At 37.9% G+C, this 19,588-nt stretch overlaps 1 protein-coding gene across 10 annotated transcripts in view; it reads left to right on the forward strand.

Moving 5' to 3' along the window:
- LOC104154061 (SLAIN motif-containing protein-like) overlaps positions 1–19,588 on the forward strand; it is a 28,812-nt gene that overhangs the window by 645 nt on the left and 8,579 nt on the right. Inside the window, exons 2-5 of one of the 10 annotated variants that reach the window (XM_068957112.1) lie at positions 242–274; positions 2,245–2,972; positions 13,930–14,066; positions 16,811–16,960. In XM_068957112.1, coding sequence (XP_068813213.1) covers positions 2,266–2,972; positions 13,930–14,066; positions 16,811–16,960 — 994 coding nt within the window. In that variant the 5' untranslated portion in view covers positions 242–274; positions 2,245–2,265. Of the gene's footprint in view, positions 1–3; positions 540–1,925; positions 1,947–2,244; positions 2,973–13,929; positions 14,067–16,810; positions 16,961–19,588 lie in introns of those variants that run through there. The other 9 variants (XM_068957114.1, XM_068957113.1, XM_068957115.1 and 6 more) reach the window with 9 other exon arrangements.

Below are 19,588 nucleotides of genomic sequence, written 5' to 3' on the forward strand. Positions count from 1 at the left end.
GGAGGACGGCTGCGCGGGCGGCGGGGGAAGGGGAGGCGTTTGCCCGCCCGTTCGGCGGTGCCTCCCGGCCGTCGCGCTGCGGAGAGCCTGCTAACCTGCTGTTCAGAAACCCGGATGTCTCTTCGGACAAGTCCGAGTTGTTATCTCTGGGCTAGTTACTGCTGGGGATGGGTTTTCTTCCGCAGTGCACCCGATGGAGTGAAGTTTTACAGATTTTTTTTTTTTCTTCCTATCGTTGCAGCTGCTAATTTATCACTTCTGGCGGTTTTTACAGGTATCGGGGCTTGGGGAAAGGCTGAATGTTTTTCATCTGTTTGTTTCCCCCCGTGAAGGAAAACGTAGCTTGGTTACCCCTCAGTCTTTGAGGGAGCTGGTTATCCGGGTGACGGATCTCGTTGCTTTCCCCTGGTTGTGTTTTGCTTTGACAGAAGAAGTCTTAAACTCCCTGATGATGTTTCCTCAGTGAGTTACTGAGTAAAGCTGCTAAACGCCTTTGAAAATTTGTGCTTGTTTTGTTGCTCTTTGAAGTAAGCTTGTGAGTAAGTATTAGATTGCTTGGTACCTACAAGTTTATTTTTTATTTTCGTTAACCCCCAAGTCAAAACGACTTCAGCAGTCCTTCTCAGACGTATGATTTTAAAGCTGTGTTTAAAGTGCGCTGAAGTCCATTGTGTTCACATACGGCCCTCGGTAAACGTTGCTCAGGTTCGTTATTAATCCACACCTTAACGTTCATCTTGTGCATAGGTGAACAAAATAAAGCACTGTCAAATAAAGGAGTTGTATTTCCCAGGGTCTGGGTTCAGCTGCTTCTGTTAGAAGCAACAAAGTAGTAGAAGGACACTAGAGTGGTGGAGGGGGGGGAGAGGTCTTTACCCTGTTTGCTTTGTGCACTTCATGTCACGGTTAACTTCTGTGGTTTCCTCTACCAGCTGGTAGTTAGACCTTAAAAACAGGAGAAACTTTCAGATCGTAAGGAGCGGGGGAAAGAATATTTAGGCCAGAGCCACAAAAACGCAGTTGTGCTTGCATCGAATCCTTTTAATTTTGCTTTGACTGTGTCCTGTAACTCCATCTTCTTTATTGTTTCTTGTCCCCTCTCTCCCCTGCAAGATGGAATGTATTGACAGTTTTTTTGAGGGGAGGGAAGTCTATTTTATTTGCTACACAGAACATTAATCTCATGTTAGGGGCTTTCAATGAAGAGTCAATTTAGAGGAAAAAGAAAAGAAATTGGAACTGAAAGTTAACTAGTGTAAATCGCTAGAGTAGGGAAAAATCAGTGTTTACTTAATTATTTTGTAAGGGTGTGTGTTAAATGTCTCACCACAATCCTTTTATTTGTGTTCAGGAAATGGGTAGTTAGGGTAATGATAAAGAATATGTATTTATCCACTAGTATTACTTTTTGGCTCTTTGGAAATTAGAATGCATATGCAGTTTAAAGCTGCCTGATGGTTCTCTACGCATTCTTCATTGGTCAGCTCAACCACAAGATGAAAAGTAGTACTTACAACCAGAAAATCAGAGACGGCTTCATTTCATAACACTTATTGGAATCTGTAATCTGTGGTGTGGGTTATTTCTTTGCAAATCTTCTTCCTGTGTTTGTATCAGAGAGCTTGCCTCTGTGTTTTTTTTTTCAAATTTCTTGTTTAAAAAGCCAGTAAAAACACTAGTTATCTTCATTTTAATCTATCATAGTAACAAAAGTTTCTATTGTTAGTTGTCATTAATGTCACTTATGCAAACCTTGGTAGCGGTTGATGTGTAGAAACGTTTTCAAGGTATTTTTGTACTCTTCCAGGATAAACCTGGTAACGAACAAAGGATGTTTTTGCCGTGTTCTTAATGCTGTCGTCTGACGTCAGCACCTTGCTAATTATGTTTCCTGACTGTGCTCAGTTGGTGCTTTTCTCATGTGTTTCTTAGTTTAGTTTCCATCTGTAAGCATATCGTGCATAATTAAATCAGCTTCCTTTTATACCATCTAATTTGTAGCATAATAGTTGCACATCTGAGCCATTTAAAGATTCATATATGTATTTTTTATAAGGTTTCAACCTAATCTTATTTGTTCTTTTTCAGTTGGCTTTGATTACGTTCAGTCACTGTGTATCCTAATACCATTAGTTTAGAATTATAAAAGTCAGATTTTTTTTGGTGTTTTACGTCCAGTTTGTTTAAAGTATTGTGCATCTTTATGAAGATTTTAATAGTTTTGTAATTTTTTTTTTCTTGCAGTGAAACTGTGCATTTCGGAGGATGGTAGTTCCTGGAAGTGCCCCAGTCATACAGCGGGATCATGCCCTGGAGCCTGACTTAGGGCAAGACTGCACAGAGAATTCTGCAATGGGTCCCGATACAGAGCCACCATCCGATGAGGTTGGCCCAGAACTGGAGGAGGTGAGAAAGCTGCAGGAGCTTGTGAGGAGACTTGAGATCCAGAATCAGCACCTAAGAACCAGGAGCCGCAGAAGTATGCTTGGGACAAATATGCCGAGTGAGATCCATGCTGGTTTGGATAACCATGACTCTGGTCTGAATGGAATGGAAATTCATAACAGCATCAATGCTATAACTGAGAAGCAAGAATTGCAAATAATGGCAGATCTGCAGAACAAGCTAAGCAAAATAAGAAAGGAGGAGGGAGAGAACAATTGCTTAAAAAAAGACATAGATGCCCAACTGAAATATAGCTGCAACAGTGCTATTGAGCAACTCTCTTCTAACACGTATAAAGCAGAAATGAAGACTGCTGATAATGCTAGGTGTTCTTTACACATGGATACAAGTAATAGCACAGAGCTTACGGGAAATTTGGTCATCGCAGATCTTGATTCCTCAGTTAAAATAAATGAACAAAATCCCAATGGAAAATGTGGAGATCTAGAAGACTTTTTGAATAACACAGCTCTGGATGAAGTGAAAGTGCTAGAACTTGAAAACTGCAATGAAGAAGAAGATAGCTGGTATGTATTTCAAAACTTTACTAATATGTAGAACTTATGATTGCTGATGCAGTTGTGAATTCCTGTGTTTGAATATAATTGTTGCAATAATTTTAAAAGAATAAAGTGGTTTTGGTAAAGTTCTTTCGTTTTAACGGCAAGAATGCAATTCTAGTTATTGCCTGACCTTATTTTTAAGACCACAGTGCCGTAACAAAATGAACAAAAAACCAGTTTTTGTTCTGAATCAGTTTAAGGCTGCTCCTTCCATGCTTACTTCCTGAAGCTACTGTAGTAAGCACAGAAAACGTCCTTTCTCTGTTACTTTATTTATGTATAATGCACACAGATGAAAGAAAAATGGAGTTCTTAAATTTTGTGTATAAGCTTCAGATATTGTATTTAAGAATTTTCTAATAAGAAAATAAGTGTCTTCACAAACTGGAAGTTTGAATCACTTTTTTACTCCCACCTATCTGGAATTTGTGGCTTTCACTGTTATCTAAGAAGATCCATTTGTGTTTCCTGAATATTGTTTCTGTAGTTAACCTGCCCTTTTGTTCAGGGACGTGATCTGAAACAGAACAGTGACATAAACCGTAACTGACCTTACTTTAAAGGACTCTCCAGTTTACCAGCAGCCTTGTTTAGAACTTGTTTTATAAATCAGCAAATTAATTTCCCTTGCACTTTCAAAACTAGTTAAAGTTTGAGGCTAATTCCATCTCATGCAATGGCTCTGACTAGGTATTTTACAAACAGTTCCGAATTTTAGGACTTTATAGGATAGCCTCGGGGATCTGCAAACGATTCCAGAATTCTTCAGTTGGAGATGAATGATGATACACTGAAGATACAATTCCCCTACACTTGTTCAGTACAAAGCGAGTCTTAAACTCTGAAAATAAAGTAGCCGTTATCAGCAAAGATCAATTTTTGTTCATCATGGAATGGAGCTCAGTAATGTAATAACATGAATTCTAGTCTAAATTCAAGATTTTATTTTAAAGAAGGGAAAACTTTTTTTCAGGTGACCAAGTGAGGGGAAATTGTTTTTTCAACACTAATTAATTTTGGAAAGGAATGTCTAAAGTTAAAAATGCTCTTCAAAACTGAATTTCTTCTATTTTTTTGGGGAGGGGAGGGGGAGGAAAGCTCATTCAGAAAGCTCATTCACACCCCTGGAAAGCTTTATTTTTTTCTGATTACAGAGGGTGTGGAGGACTTCTCATTTGATTTTAACTTCCACTGATTCTCTTGCTTTTTTTCTTTGCAAGCTTTCTTGTGAAAACTGACAACTGGGTCCAATTTGATCGTTTGAACTTTTTAGCATACTTAAATAGTATTTTGATCAGATTGCTTTCAAAAAAAAAAAAAAAGAGAGATTTGTTTAACAAATTGAATTCGGAAGCTAGTCTCTTTTATTTCTATGTTTAGGAAACAACTAGTTGTGTATGTACGCTTGTATGGTCTATGAGAAAAGAAAGGTTCCTCAGACTGTGCAGTCCTGATGAAGAAACTAGTCCCAGCTTGGGTTTTATAGGGGCAATGAATACTGTCAAATGCAATCAGGAGAGATTCTGTACTCGGAGGCTGAGTTTATTAACCTTTCCTTGAACTGACTGCTAATAAAGTTGTTCTCCTTTAGCAAGTACCTTTTTCGCTAGACCTTGTAGGATCTTCATGTTTTTGAGATCTCTATCACCTTGTCAAATTTGGTGGCTATGGGCCAATGGATTAAAAAAAGTTAGAAAGCACGGGACTGATAGATGCCCCAAAAAGCTTACATAAAGATGGTGTTAACAAAGATTTGTGAGCACGTGTGCCGCAAGTACTATTATAATGAATTAGATTTGGTCATTTTGTATTACTTCAATCTGTTTTGTTTTCCTCTTGTCAAACAAACCTGGTAAAATGAGAAGTCATGTTTATGATGGCTTCTTGTTCTGCAGCTCTTCAGTAAGATTGAAAGTGCATGATGCCTACATAACATCAATAATATATGCCTCTGCTTATTGCCAAGTATGCTAAATTCTCTTCATAAGAACACATTTCACATTGCTCATATGAAAACATGAATATTTGCAAGAACAATGATCAGCTATCGGTGGTGTGTGTGTGTATATATATATATATATTTTTAACAAATCTGTGTGATTGTGTAATAAAACACTGTCATAAAGTGTTGGAACAACAAGGCTGGACTTTCTTAAATTTTAAGTTCCCGATTTCTTTTTTTTCCTCCCAAACTTAATATTCTCTTCGTGTTTGCATGTCACTTTTCTAGTTTCAACAAAGCTCCCAAACTTTAAGATAAATTCTACTGTAGTAGAATAGGGTGACTTAATAGGGTTGAAACCACTCGTTAAATCTACTATATGGGTTTTTACTACTTGAGCTAAAGGGGCAATACTGAAAACTGTCGCTGCAGGAGGGCCTAGGCTGAGGCACAAAGTAGTGAGTGAGAGGATTTGCTAATATTCCCTGCAGATACAGGTATATTCTTTGTTTCTTCACTATCTGTGATGATGATGATGCATCTTCCCTTTGCTTCAGCAATATTTGTGTTCTCTTAATATTTGGTTTTGTCTTTAAAAACAGCATTGCACTGACTGAACTCACCTGAAACATGAGTTACTACATCACGTGCAGTAGCTAATTCTGTACTTTGGTGTCTGTACCTTGACTTATTTTCTTATGTTACTTTCTCAGATAGCTATTCAAATTTGTAAATATACGTGAGACCCAGTCGGTCCACGTGAAAGTCAGCTTTCTGTGCTGCCAAAGTCTATGTGAGGCTTAATTTAGACATTACTGGTCTTTGCCCTCACTTAGTTACTAGTCAGTTCTGTTATGCTACACTTCAAAGCATCTTAACTCCTAAGCTGTTTGGAGAAAAGCTGTTACTTAATAGCAGGGAACTGATAAGAAACACTTGCAACAGAGTATTACCTCGTTTGTCTTCCTTAGTGTTCCTCCTTCTTAGGAACTCCCCCTATCCAGCGATTCAGTTGTGCTCTTTTGCGAGTTTAGGTTATCTATCGTTCTTCACGTGTTGATTTGGATTGATCAGTTTGTGATGTATACCTCTGCGACTTGTTTGGTGTTTTGCAGACTGTCAGTTATTTTCCCAAGGAAGACTGGAGCGAGAGACTTCTGGCTTGGAATTGTGATGACATGTTTTAAATTCCAGCCCCCTCTGAAATATAAAAATGTTCTTATTAGTGTGACATTGCATGAAAGGTAGACAGAAATGGCACATATGAAAAGATTATTCAACTTTTTCAGCACTGTTTGTGCTTCGTACTGGATTAGACCATTTTTGCATCTCCTTTGATTATTAATTTACTTTGGCATGAGCACTTCCCTTCCCTCCGCCCCTGGCCACCTTGCCTTGCATGACTGCAGATGTTCACCTTGATGCAAAGGAAGAATGTCTTGACTCCGCAGTATTGCTGCTGTTATTGTTCAAAGAACATCTCTGTGGTTATAGTTCTAGATTTTGGTGGCAAAGCCACCAACAGGTTAACACAGGTCTTCAAATTGCCTTTTGTATGTGTTCTTCTGTGTTTAAGAAACAAGCAAGCAAACCCACGTACAGAATCTTTTCAAGTTTCTTTTGGTGAATTCCTTTTAGAAGAATATTTCAAATATGAATGGTGCCTAAGTGGCTGTACAGGTCTACTCGGCCTTTCATGGTGGAGTTTTTCTTGTGGGATGGAAAGGGAAGGGAATCTGTGCACCGCTTCGATGGATCAGCGTGCTGCTGTTGCATCCTTGCCTTGCATCTTCCTCCTTCCCAAATACATGTGTTTCTATGGAAAACAGGCTGTGCCTTCTTCACCTTTAGTGCTCTCTTGTTTGAATCCAGGAGCTCAACATAGCAAACAAGGAGTCCTTGAAATAGTTCTTGTAGGAAGAGTTAAGTGTGGGTTGCTCAAAAATAAGTGACTGCCTAAGAGCTTCATGAGCCTGTGTTTTTCTTCAGTATTAGGTCCCTGTCCAGTGTCCTTCTCTGTTAATGTCTTAATGGAATTTAATACAACATAATGCAGGATATGTTAGTTTGTTTTGCAGTCAGAGATGGGAATGAAGCTTCTTGAGAAGTTCCACAAAGCGAGGATGTGGCTTTGCACAGAATTCAGGTTATTATGCCAATATAGCGTCATGAAAAGCGTGACATCTTGTACCTGCAACTTAGTGGAGAACTTTCTCTCCCTGATGTCCATATAGTCACTTCATACACTTCCAAAGGCCATGCAGCAGTTTGCCTGTAATCTTTGTTTACCAACGATGTTTTGCATGACTTCGAAAGAGTAACTTGCAAAGTTTTAATTTTTCAGACTGGTAGTCTTGTGAAGAGCTGTTAAGGTATTCCTTATACTGTATCAGTTAGCTTTATTGTATTAAGTAACGTATAGATGAATTAAAAATATTACTTCCCAATTTTCTAGGTTATTTTAATAGTGTTAACCCTTGATGTTAGCTGCAGCAAGCTGCTAACAATTATCTTTGTAATGTCTGTCTTGCTGTGCGTGGTCTTTGGGTAGGTGAGCTCCTTCAAACCCTTTTGTGCAGCTTTAAGATAGTATTACTGTCAGCAGTCTGCTTTGCCAGTAATTGCCAGTGCCAGAGTAGAGTAAGATGAAGGGAGAATCTACCTGCTTGTCTGACCCTCACATGCAAAATACGACCTTTTTTTGGTTTAAATTGCTGCTGATGGAGGAGGCTTAAAGTGACTTGACTTTTTTTTTGAAACGCTTGAGGTATTGACCCGCAGTTCCTTCGATCAAGTAAGTTGTGGGGATGGTAATCTCTGCTCAGTTGCACTGCCACGGTGCAGAAGGAGAAGTTTTTTACGTTGCTGCGGATGTTGTTCAGCATCCTTATGCAGTGTATGTATAATGACCCTTAAACTGTCCCACAAGGTACCTTTTGATCATCTTATAGGCCATTGTCTAGGTCATGAAATTAAGCTAATATGGTGTTTAGAGCTTTTTTGACTGAAGTGACTAGATTTTTTTTGGTATTTTGCTCAGCAGGATTAGTCGTTAGACGCACAAAAAAAGTGATGCTTCTTCAGAGATCACAGTATAATGCTCTTCTCTACTCCCAGTTTCTGTGTCTCAAGAAGAAAGGCTTAAACTGCTCCTTGGGCTACTACTATACTGTTTTTGTTTGTAAAAGGTCGTTTTTCTTCCCACTATTTTTCTGCTTCTTTTCTTTCTCGCGTTTCTATCATTTTGCAATCTGGACAGTCCTTTCATTGTTGCCTTCCATAATATTATGTATAGGTGTTGGCATTTCTGTTCAACAGTAGTGTTGGATTTGAGACTGCAACAGTGGAAGCACAGATAAAAATCTTCTGAAAATCAGCTGTCTCTGAAGTAGTGTACATAAAGGAAAATGAACACATCTGTTGAAATAAACGCTTTATAGAAAAAATTAGCTGCCCTCTTAGTGCTTTATAGAGGCGTATCTTGTTAAGTCGAAATTTAAATGTGTTTAGCTACTTCCGATTTCCTTCTCCTTGCATTGGTATAGATAACTCAAAGATTCCAAAAGCAGCATAATGTTTGTGGTGGTAAGTGCAATAGAGGATATATAATAAATCAAGCTCATGTCTTGAAAATGGATATTCGTTTTATTTGCAGTTCATCTTACACATGTATTAGTTAATAGATCTTTCTGCAGGCTAAATACTCATCTTATGTTTTATAGATTGACTTATCTTAATCAAGCACAGTATTTACATGTTACTTCTCGGGCGATACTGGCTTACCCTCTTATAATTCATCTGATATGTTACTAAATTGTGAGAAAGCTTTTTTTTTTTTTTAAAGTGTGGAGTGTAAGCTGAAGAAGTTGTCATTTACGGTATTTTCCAGATTCTTGGGGTTTTTAATTTAAATGCAGTACTTTAAAAGTTCAATACTAGTGGCTATTAATTCTCATAAAGTCTCCTGTGATATTGACCCCAAAAGAAAAATACTGTCTCTAGAGAGACAGTATGTTGGAATAAACCACACACACAAAAAAAAAAAACCTCATAAATTTATTTTTGAGTAGAGTAGCCCACATTCTTAACTGGAAGAATAGTCTCATACTGCGCTGGCTGCACACTAAAACCAGAGGTGTGTTTCACAAAATGCTTTATATGGGGGGGAAAAATACACACTAGAAAGCAGAAACTAGATATGCCTTATCTAATAGTTTCTTCACAGAAGCTAAGGAAAGCCTCATTCATATTTAATGAGTTCACAGGAAATACTCTCAATCTAATATATTGGGTATATGCCCAAACGTTTACTCTCTGCATTTTGTATTAGGCCTTGTAGCTAGCTAAATAGCTTCTTAATTATCATCAAAATTTTTGACAAAAATGTATTCAGAACATAACTTTTTGCCATTTAAATAAAACTTACTTCATGCCAAACTGCAGAGCTGTAGGAACAAATTCAAGGTGAAGCTTATTCAGCAATCAGATATTTGTCAAATCAAAAAAAATACTTTGGCTTATTCATAAACTGGAATCCTTAGGCGCATTTAAGGATATGCCTGAGTACATTTTCTCCGGTGCTTATTGGATTAAGCTCTCCTGACAAATCAAATGGCCTTAAAGGATAAAACTACCAAAACTCTTCTTATTTTTAAACTGAGCAGAGTGAATTTAGCTTATCGTATAAACCTCTGTCAGAAGAAGCTGGCTTGTTTTAGGTAAGCTAGAAATGTGATACCCTATTAACCTGTCCTCTGTTGCTGCGGCACTTGTGCCAAGGTGGCTAACGGAGGGCGAGCGTGGGGGGGAATCTCTAGTAAAAAGTGACTCTCACTCCGTTATGTTGTATCTGGAGAAATGTTCACTTATATTAGTGGGGCTGGTATTTTTAATTTCCAGATTGACTGTAGTGTTTCAAGTGAATAAGCTATGCTAGTGTATTTTAAGAAATTGGCTTGGTAAGTACGTTACGCTCTTCTCCAAAGTGACTAGAAAGTAAGAGCAAACCTGACGTTGAGAAATCAAGCCAGAGTTCCTCTAAAGACATCTCTTTATAAAAAGTGACTGGCAATGTTCTGAAAAAATGAGTTGAGGTTGTTTAATTGTCTTTAGTGAAGTTATAAGTGAGACCGTCTTTTGCCAGTAGACTTGTTAGCTGAAAAATGCGAGTCCTCTGACAGAGTACAGGCAACTTCTACACCCTGGGAAGCAGGTAGCCCTGCTGCATGACGAAACGGGCTTCTAGCAATCACACAGGCATCATAGTTATTGGCTGATGCAGTCCCAGGTACAAACATGATTAGAAGCAACCTCTCCGAAGAGGCTGGCTATAACAAGAACTTCCCAAAGTAGAGCAAGGTTTTTCTTTCTTAATCTAAAATATGTGAAGAACAGCACACTCTGCCCCGAGGAGATTATTGACCACGTTTCTGTTTGATTGTTTTATTGCTGCTTTCTTGGTCTGAACTGTAAAATAAGTCCAGGGAGAAAGCACTTTGCTTTTTCTGTTCTATTGGATTAAAATAGATAACATTGCACTTTCAAGAATAGTTGTGTTTGTCTTTCTCATCGTTTATTTTGTCAATAGCAAGTTAGCGTTCAGAATGTTTTATTGTGGTTTTGTGTAAAGCTTGTTATGAAAAAAATTCTGTTGACAAATGACTAAAGAGATTGCAGCTCTGCACCCTGAAAAAGAGGTGTCTGGCCAGGGGTCGCAGTGTAATGGAGGCATGTAAAGTCATGAGTGGCATGTCAAAGGGCAACAGAGAATAATTGCTTTCCACCCCTATTCCTTCCCCAAGAACTGGGAAATATCAACTCTAAATAGCAGGTGACAGCTTCAAAGCAAGGGAATAGAGGTAGTTCTTCATACAACGTGTCAGTACATGGTAGAACTCATTGCAGTAGGGTGCTGTGGATGATAAAAGCAGATATGTATTCAAAAAGGCTTAGATAGTTTCACTGGAAAAAAAAAATTGTATTGCGCATACAGGGGTGCTCAAGCTGATAGCCCCAAGTTATGAGATTGTGGGAATCCGGGGCAGCTTTCTGCGTATTAATGGAACTGTTTTTATACTTATCCTTGCCTCCCTGCTATTGACAGGAGACAGGGTAAAAGGTTAGATGGATATTTTGATGTAAGGACAGTATTTTAAGTACTGCAGTTGTTTGTATGTTTTGTCTTGGAAAAACACTGAAGCTTCCATGGAGAGAACATCTGAAAACTGAGTGTTGAATAGTATGCTCCTAAATCTTTTAAACATGAGAGTTTTTCTAGAAATCAATGGTATGATTACTAAAATATCTAATGATTTATATTAGTTTTCTTGGGGTTAGGAATATTTTATGAATTAAAAGTGAGAAATCTGAGTGAACCTGAGTAACTGGGGAAAAAGACTTGAGTCTTGTTGCAGTAGTATAACAATTTATTGCCATTAGCTCTACATTTTTCTGAAAGCTAGAAGAGAGAGTAGGAGGGATTTGAAGTGCATGCAGACTCCTTGAAATGTTAAAACCATCCTCGTGATCGTTTTTATGCTCAAATGCTGGATTTTGCACTGAGAAAGGTGAAATATTATGCTTATGCTTGTGTGTGGACAACAACCTTCCAATAGGGCAGAGAGCTGTTGGGAGCAATTTAAGTCAGTTGCATCAAATGTCACTATAGCTGGTTTGCTGATGACCAAGAGGACTTTTTAAAGCAGTTCATTGTACCCGGCAGCAGCTGATATACTGCTATGGGATTTGATGTTTGAGAGGGAGGTGGTGCTGGGAAGAGCAGGAGTTTTGTTGTGTGATTGTGCCCATAGCACATCTCTCTAACTCTCATAGGAGAGTATGATCCATGAAGCCTACACTAAGAATTTTCTTGATGCAGAAATGTAACTATTGTGCTCATTGAAGGCCATGAGAACAGCTATTCACAGCCTTTTGAGAAAGATAGGCTTGAGAGCCGTAGGCTTCATGCCTGCAAAGGACAACCAGACTTATAGATCAGATTCCTGTGCATTCATCCCACAGAATTTCTTCTCAAAGCATATCTCTTCTAGAAACTTATTCAATAGCTAAATTTCAAAGAGCTGGCAAGTCTTCCACCTCTTTTGGTACCCTTAATGCTAAGAAATTACTTTGTGGACAAATTCAATAGCTGAAAATAGAAATTTGAGAACCTTACGGCCTTGTTAACAAGATCAAAAATGTTTTTGTTTTCAGAAATCTCCTCTGCTTTTTTCTGTGTTCACTGATAGTCATCTCTCAGACTCTGTGATAAACTGCACAGCTGCAGTTCTTTAAGTCTGTCAGTGTAAGTGTATTTTCCTACCTGTGAATCGTTTTTATGATCCTTTGAATGAGTTCAGCAGAAGAGTATATTAAGTATCTCTTTGTAGCACGCACAGCTACCAAATGCATTCACAGCACAGCAAAATGTATTAACGTATGTGTGTTAAGACTACATAGTTGGAACTCCAATATTTAAACAGTAAGGTATGTATTATTATCTCTAGGAAACCTCTTGTTGTTGTGGACAAATTCTCTTAATGACTGTGCTTATTACTTCAAAGATGGCTCACCTCTGGCATGCTATTGATTGAGATTGCAAGGTGCTCTACGTGAGAGTGTTCTTCACTAAATGACATACAAGAATTAAGATCTGTTTTAAGTTTTATAAAATACTGACTTTTTTCTTATAAATATTTTTCAAGTTGGTTGCTATTGATACTTTAATTTTTTTTATTGATTGGGATTTTTTATGACTTTGAAATTATGAATGTTGGATGTATAAATAAAATTCTTGCATTGCTTTTCAGTGTGGCTCCTATACCCTTTAACCTTTCTGGAGAGAAACTTTCATGAAATACAATTAAGATGCTACTTTACTCATCAGTTGTAAATAGTCTGGGGGTATAAGCTGATCATATCCGTTTATATGTAAGGCTAATCCTGCATCTATATGTAAAATAGCATGCCAGGTGAATTAGAATTGACAGAAGCTTAGGCTTTAGGAGGACTCGTCTAACATAACAACAAAAAAATTGAAAAGGTAGCATACTCTTCATACTAGCTATGTGAAGATTTTTGAAACTTCTAATTAAAATCACGGTATTGTTCTCCTTTATTTGTCCCGGAGGGCTGTGGTCAGTCTTTGTACTGTTCATTTAGTGTCCCAGAGAGATGCTGTTAGAAGATAAGAGACGGATGTTTTCTGCAGTGCAGTACAGGGGGAATATCCAGAGCTGTGTGCATTTTTGGTTTAGTTTTGTTTGTTTTTTAACAAAAGAGAAATACTGTTAAAGACTTCTTTTAAAAGAGGATCAATCTAATATTAAATTAGAACCGCTTCCCCACCTCTACCGCTCTCCCTGCTATTGAACACTTCATGAAAGCATAGCTTGCATACTAATTTCCTCAAAGAGTGGACTCAGGTGATACGTTTTAACTGAGAGCATGTTGTTAGTGATGACAGTGTAATTAACACCTGTTTTTTAAGTATGGTTTTTTAGTGTGTAACTTCAGAGCATCCAGAACTGAGGCACTGGATCTCAACTACGTGCCTCCTAGAGCTTGGTTCTTTATTATTGATAGTGGCGTGTGCTTAGACGCGTGGTTGTAGCATCTTTGTCATGAGACGTTTGTGGAGGGGAGAGGAAGGGCCAATAGGTGATGAAAAGTGGACAGATTAGAAATCAGTATCAGACAACTTAATGTTCCAGTAGCGTTCTTATACCGGCAGGTTTAAGCTTGCCTTGTAGAGGCTGTGTACTTTCTCTGTGGAGCCATCATTAAGTGAATTTAATTCCCATAACAGTATATGTGGTTTGAGTCATAGTTTACAATTTAAATCTAATAAAAGGATTTTATTTTTTTTTAAACACTAAATGATAAAAGAGTTTAGGTTTACTTTAGGAAATATTACTTCTCTGGCTGCATGCTTTGGGTTAATGAGCTTTTACACTGTCTCCTTTCAATCCTTGCTATAAGGCTGTACGTCTCCCCGAGAAAATCAGCTGGAGATCAGAAAACGGGCTCACCTTTAAAATGGTGCCGGCAGGTATTGGACAATCCCAGTCCTGAGACAGAAGCAGCCTGCCGAACTCTTATAAACAGACTTGACCAAGGTATGTAAACTAGCACTGCTACTTCAAGTTCCTTCTATTTCATCTTATATACATCTTTATATCATTAAGAAATAGTAGAATGAAAGAGATATCAAGTTTGCGGTGTATTGTATCTGAGAATATCTGCAGAGATAGCACCTTCAAACGTTGTGTTCTTAGTGCACGTTTGTAAAGCCAAATTTGTCACGGTATAAAAACCTCTCTGCTTTTGATATACGATGATATTATATCAACTAATGCAGTTAAGAGATTGTTTTGTAAACATTAAGAAAACTGCTGACTACAAGTAATACACCAAACCTCTGTAACTTTTTTGCCTCTTTCACTTTTTTTTAAAACTATAAATATAGGTATTTCAAGTTTAATGCCAAAATGATCACCTTTCTGTTTTTAATGTGTTCAGAGCCTAAACACTAAAACATATTTCAGTGTTTTCAGACTCTTATTTGATGACATAATTGATTGATACTCTTGAATATTTTTAATATAAAATATAGAGAAAAATATCTTTCTAAGAGGAAAACTACATGAAACTATATAGCTTTCTCGATGTAAAAAAAAAAAAAAAGTTTAGTGTTCATAATGGCAATTATTTTTAAACCTGATTAAAATTATTGTAAGCTGTTAGCATCGAGCGTCTATGAAATGTTAGAATCCTGTAGTTTGAATAAACTCTTTCACTTGGAAAACAGGTACGCCCCTCTCAGTTTAAACATTTCCTAAAAGCGCTTCGTGGTGGCTCTTTCGGCTGTGTTACTGAACTTAAGAGAGTCTCTTTTGGTGGTTAACCTATCTGAAATGAAAAATGCTATGGGACGTTCTCTTCAGTAGTCGCATGCCACTTCCTAAGTCTGTGCTTTACGTTTGTTGGGTTTTTTGTTTTCCTTTCCCCTTTATTAGAATGCAAAACAATCAGTTCCGTATTAGCCTTTCACTAATGCAAGAGCTGTGAGAATAGATGTACAGTTTGCTTCATTATAGAACTGAGAAGGTTGTTATGTTTATACATATCCATAGTACATCAGCTGGTAAACCATCTGGTGGGTATCCTTCCTTGGTCTTTTCAAATACACTCCTGGTTCACAGAATCGTTTAGGTTGGAAGGGACCTCTGGAGATCATCTAGTCCAACCTCCCTGCTCAAGCAGGGTCACCTAGAGCATATTGCCCAGGATCACATCCAGACGGGTTTTGAATATCTCCAGGGAAGGAGACTCCACTACCTCTCTGGGCAACCTGTTCCAATGCTCTGTCACCCTCAACGTAAAATGTATAAGTGCTGAGCTGAATCACTGATAGATAAAACAGTGAGGGATTTGAAGTGAATAAGTTATCTGTTCGGGTATTTTATAAATCTCCTATGTTAGCAGCTGTGATTTAACCTGCAGCTGGTGGGATGACTAGTTTTATTGCTTTCTTCTAACAACTGGTGGTTGGAAAGCAACCCCGTCTGCCTGCTTTGAGTCATGAAACTCTAAATGCAAAGACCGTGGTTAGCAGTTTTGTTTGAGAAAGTGACTTTTTTGAGAGAATTAACATTTTGAAGTCCAGTGATGGTCTTAATTGCTGGAAAGACACGACTTTTGGACAACATTGGTGTGGTGGCCTGCTAAGGTTTTGAATTGGTCAGCTTTGTCTCTATAGGAATGCAATAACGTTGATTCCAGTTTCACCAGTAATTCTACCTCAGTGATTCGAAGTCAGAGAAGCCACTTACTTTTTGAATTTACATACTAACGGTGCCTTTAGCACTGCCCATAATCGGACTTATTTTGAGTTTGACCTTGAAATTCCTGATAACTGAATGTGGTTTAAGAAGCTCTTTCATTTACTTTTATAAGCCAGCTGCACTTAAAAACTGAATGATGCTTAGTTTGAATAAAGCTTTGTTTTCTTTTTGAAATGTATCCCGCTTTGTATATACTCTATCAGTCCTTTTTTTTTTTTTTTTTAGCTAAAACATTGTGTGATCTACTATCTGTATAAATCTACACCGCCCCACACACCTACATAGTGAATCATCAATATTTTCTTGGCTACAGTTTTTAAATTGCAAGGGTTTGGACAGTTCAGCAGTCACTTGAATGTACACGGGTTATAGACACAATCATTTCTGTACCATTGTAGCTGCTTATTTCCAGCTTCAGGAAGACTGGATTCACTAAGTTTTGCTACTTACCTCTTTTTGGTTGTTTCACTAACTCATATGCAAGTCTGCATGTTGAATAAATATTTCAAAAAGGCTGTTTTCATATTCGTTTGCTCTCCTTTTAAGCTTAAGGAATGGTGCTTGTACTTTAATGCTGTTTTGATTCCACTGTTAAAAATTCAGAATGATACGTGTTTAAACACAAAGTTCAGTGGAGGGTGTTTTTTTTTTTTTTTTTTTTTTTTCAAATGGAGGTGGGGTAGGAAAGTAACAGATACTTATGACGACAGTCCTCTTTGAAGATCAGAACTGAAACTTTAAGAAATGTATGTCTTTTTCAAGGCTAAGTTTGTTAGAAGTTCTTCTTGGAATTCTTCAGAAGTGTCAGAATAGGTTAAAGGGGGAGATCGAGCAAGGGAGCAGGTACTGTTTTGCTTTCTGTGTCTTATAACCAGCACCATCGCGATGTCTCATTTAAAGTACAGCAAACATAATATTTAAGCATGTTTGACTTGATGCCTACCTTTGTCCTATGCTCTTTGTTTTTTAAAAATAATTTGTTAACCTCTATGGCTTTCTTGTATTTTTCCTTCTAGCCAGTAGATGGAAAAACCTGTATTGCAGTCCACTGGCATCACCAAGTGCACATAATTTGAATACAGAGACAGGCTCCTGTAGCAATGCACTAAACTCTCCTGGGCATCTCAAATCGACTAACAAAGCACTACTAACCTGTGGCAGCTCAGGTATGGCATGTCGGTAGAGCAGTGCAAACCTCTTTAGTATTTAAAATGCAAGGAGGATTACTAATGGGCCATTTTAGGGAAGGAACAGGGAAAAGTTATTGAGAGAGAAAGGCCACCCATGAGGTTTTCTCCTTTTAACATGCTCTGTCAATAACTTTAGTTTGATCTAGTACATGGGAGAAAACCTCCTTGCATTCTAAATGTCTTATGATTACTTAATGTTTTTGTTTTTATAACTCTGTCTCTATATATTTTTAAATTGTACTAATTTTAAGTGACGTAAAGTATAAAACAGTTGTTGAGGCCAAAATTAAAAAAGATAAAGATTGCTCCTTGAATAATGTTATCATACATGGGCATTAACTCTATATAGGAATTTTTTTTTTTTTTTGCTTACAAGTTTGAAGTTTCTTTTTAAAAATATGAATCTAGGGAAGAAAAAGAAGCTTTATGCTTTAAGATAGAAGGTGTAGTCTTCAGGGCCTGTCTTTCAATTGGCTGAGTGAGGAATTGAACATGAAATAGCAAAAGCTTTTCATCACAGTTTACTGTATTTGGAGTCAGAGCTCCTAACTTAGAGGCAACTTAAACTTCTAACAGGAATTTTCTGTGCGTTTGTAGGTGTAACAATGAAACCTCTCCTAAATGCCTTGGCCTCAGGTCTGCCTTTGCTTTTAAGCGGCTGCCTAAGGAGTCCTTCTGGGCTATTTCAATAGCATCCTTTATCCTCGATGTAGTTCATGCTCAGTTTCCTATTAGAAATGTTTTGCCTCTTGGCTTCTTATCAAATGAGGCTTCTTTCTTTGGTTTAGTTTTTGTGGAAATTGCTACATCTTAATTTGCATGTTTAAAAAACAAAGCATGCTTAACAGTTTCTGGCTTGAAACTTGATATTAAATGAACCTTTTTTTTTTTTTTTTTTTAAAAAGTCTTGCATATGGATGTTTTCACAGCTGCAGGTCCTTTCAGGATCTATTGATTTTTCACCTGTAAATATGAATGAATGCTTAATGTCTTTAGTAAACAAAAGAGATGTGTGTAAAACTGATTATTTTTGCAAGTTGAGTTTTTCAGGGAAAACAAATATCTAAATCTCCTTAAACTACTTCATTTATCTCTGTGTTCAGGTGTTTTGTGCATGTATTTTTTTTTTAATGAGGTCAGTTGGCATCATGTCATCCTTTGGTTCAGGGTTTGAAACTAGATCTATAATGACCTTATTTCCATGCAAAACTGTTTTATTGATGTGTAAACCTGTCCATGCAACTTCTAGGAATGTTCATCTGCTGAAGCTGCATTTCTCCTCCTTTTTACCTCTGAAACTGTTCTGTTACGGTATGGGAATGGGTCAGGATTTGTTTTTGTTTCCTCTGTATCTTACCCTCTTATAGTTTCTGACCCAATTCATACTAATGTTCTGTCAACTAATGAATAACTTCAAAGCTTGTCCTTGAATGTTTTTTATGGTTTAAAAAACTGTTTCTGGTTTCTTCCTTCCCATCCAACCCCGTTTTCTCTTTCATGGAGACTATTTTCTGTGCTTTTATTGCTGCAAAGAGTTCCAAAATAATTCCTAACACCGGACTGTGCTATACAAATATAGTAAGTCAAGTGGACTAACGCATATCTGTACTCTAAGGCTTTCGTTACCACCTCCTTGGAACGTCTTTTGAGAGACTGAAGCGCAGGTGTCACAACAGAGCTAGACTGGCACCTATTCCGTCCAGAGCTGAGCTTGACTGAGCAGTCTCTGCGATTATTTTTGACTTAAGAATGACTTGAAAACTTTTCTGGAGTTACTGAAAAGAGAAGTACGTGGATGTGATTAAGATCACTGGGATCAGTAACTAATACAAGCTAAATCTGTTGTCCTTTTCCTAGAACTGAGTTGTCATGAGCACTGCAGGTTATTCATTACGCTACTTCCTATGAGTACAACCTCTACCAACGTGCTAGTCTTTCTTCAGGTGCTTAAAGTGTCTTAACACCAAAAGGAAGCAAACAGGGCTGGGTCGTATAGTAGTTCAGTCTTGAGACTGGAGTGCCTTGATCTAGAGCGTGTGTAATAGACACGTGCACACCACCCCCCTGACACCACACCGGCACGTCCTTCAGCACAATATGTAAGCGTCTCGAAACAGGGAAAAGTTTATGCCTTTTCGAACGAGGAATCTGAAGCGCACCAGTACCAAGCAGTTTGATCCATGTCCGCATGGGAAGTCTGTGATAAGCCCCGGACTTGAACCGTAAGTTTTCTGTGCCATCTGTTAGTACTCTAACAACTGGTGCAAAAGAAAATCTTGAAGACATAACAGTGAGAACCTGCTACTTTTTCCTTTCTGTCAGGAAATTAGCCGTTGTTTGAAAATGTTGTTCAACAACGGTTTTTAAACGCTTTGCCTAGAACCGAATGTTTTGGTGTCTCCAAATGACACTGGAAATGTTGCTGAGAATTATTCAGCAGGAGTACTGCCTCCAACACTTAAACACTGTTTCAGTTCAAGAACACAGCTGGCAAAAGTGCATGAGCTGAAGTAAAGGTAGATGGTGAGTGACATCATGTAGATGCTTTGGGAGGCTGACTTATGTCCTTGATCTGTCAGCTGATGCTTTATAGCCTACTAGCTG

This window comes from Struthio camelus, chromosome 11 (assembly GCF_040807025.1).
Source record: "Struthio camelus isolate bStrCam1 chromosome 11, bStrCam1.hap1, whole genome shotgun sequence".
NCBI classification, from domain to species: Eukaryota; Metazoa; Chordata; class Aves; order Struthioniformes; family Struthionidae; genus Struthio; species Struthio camelus.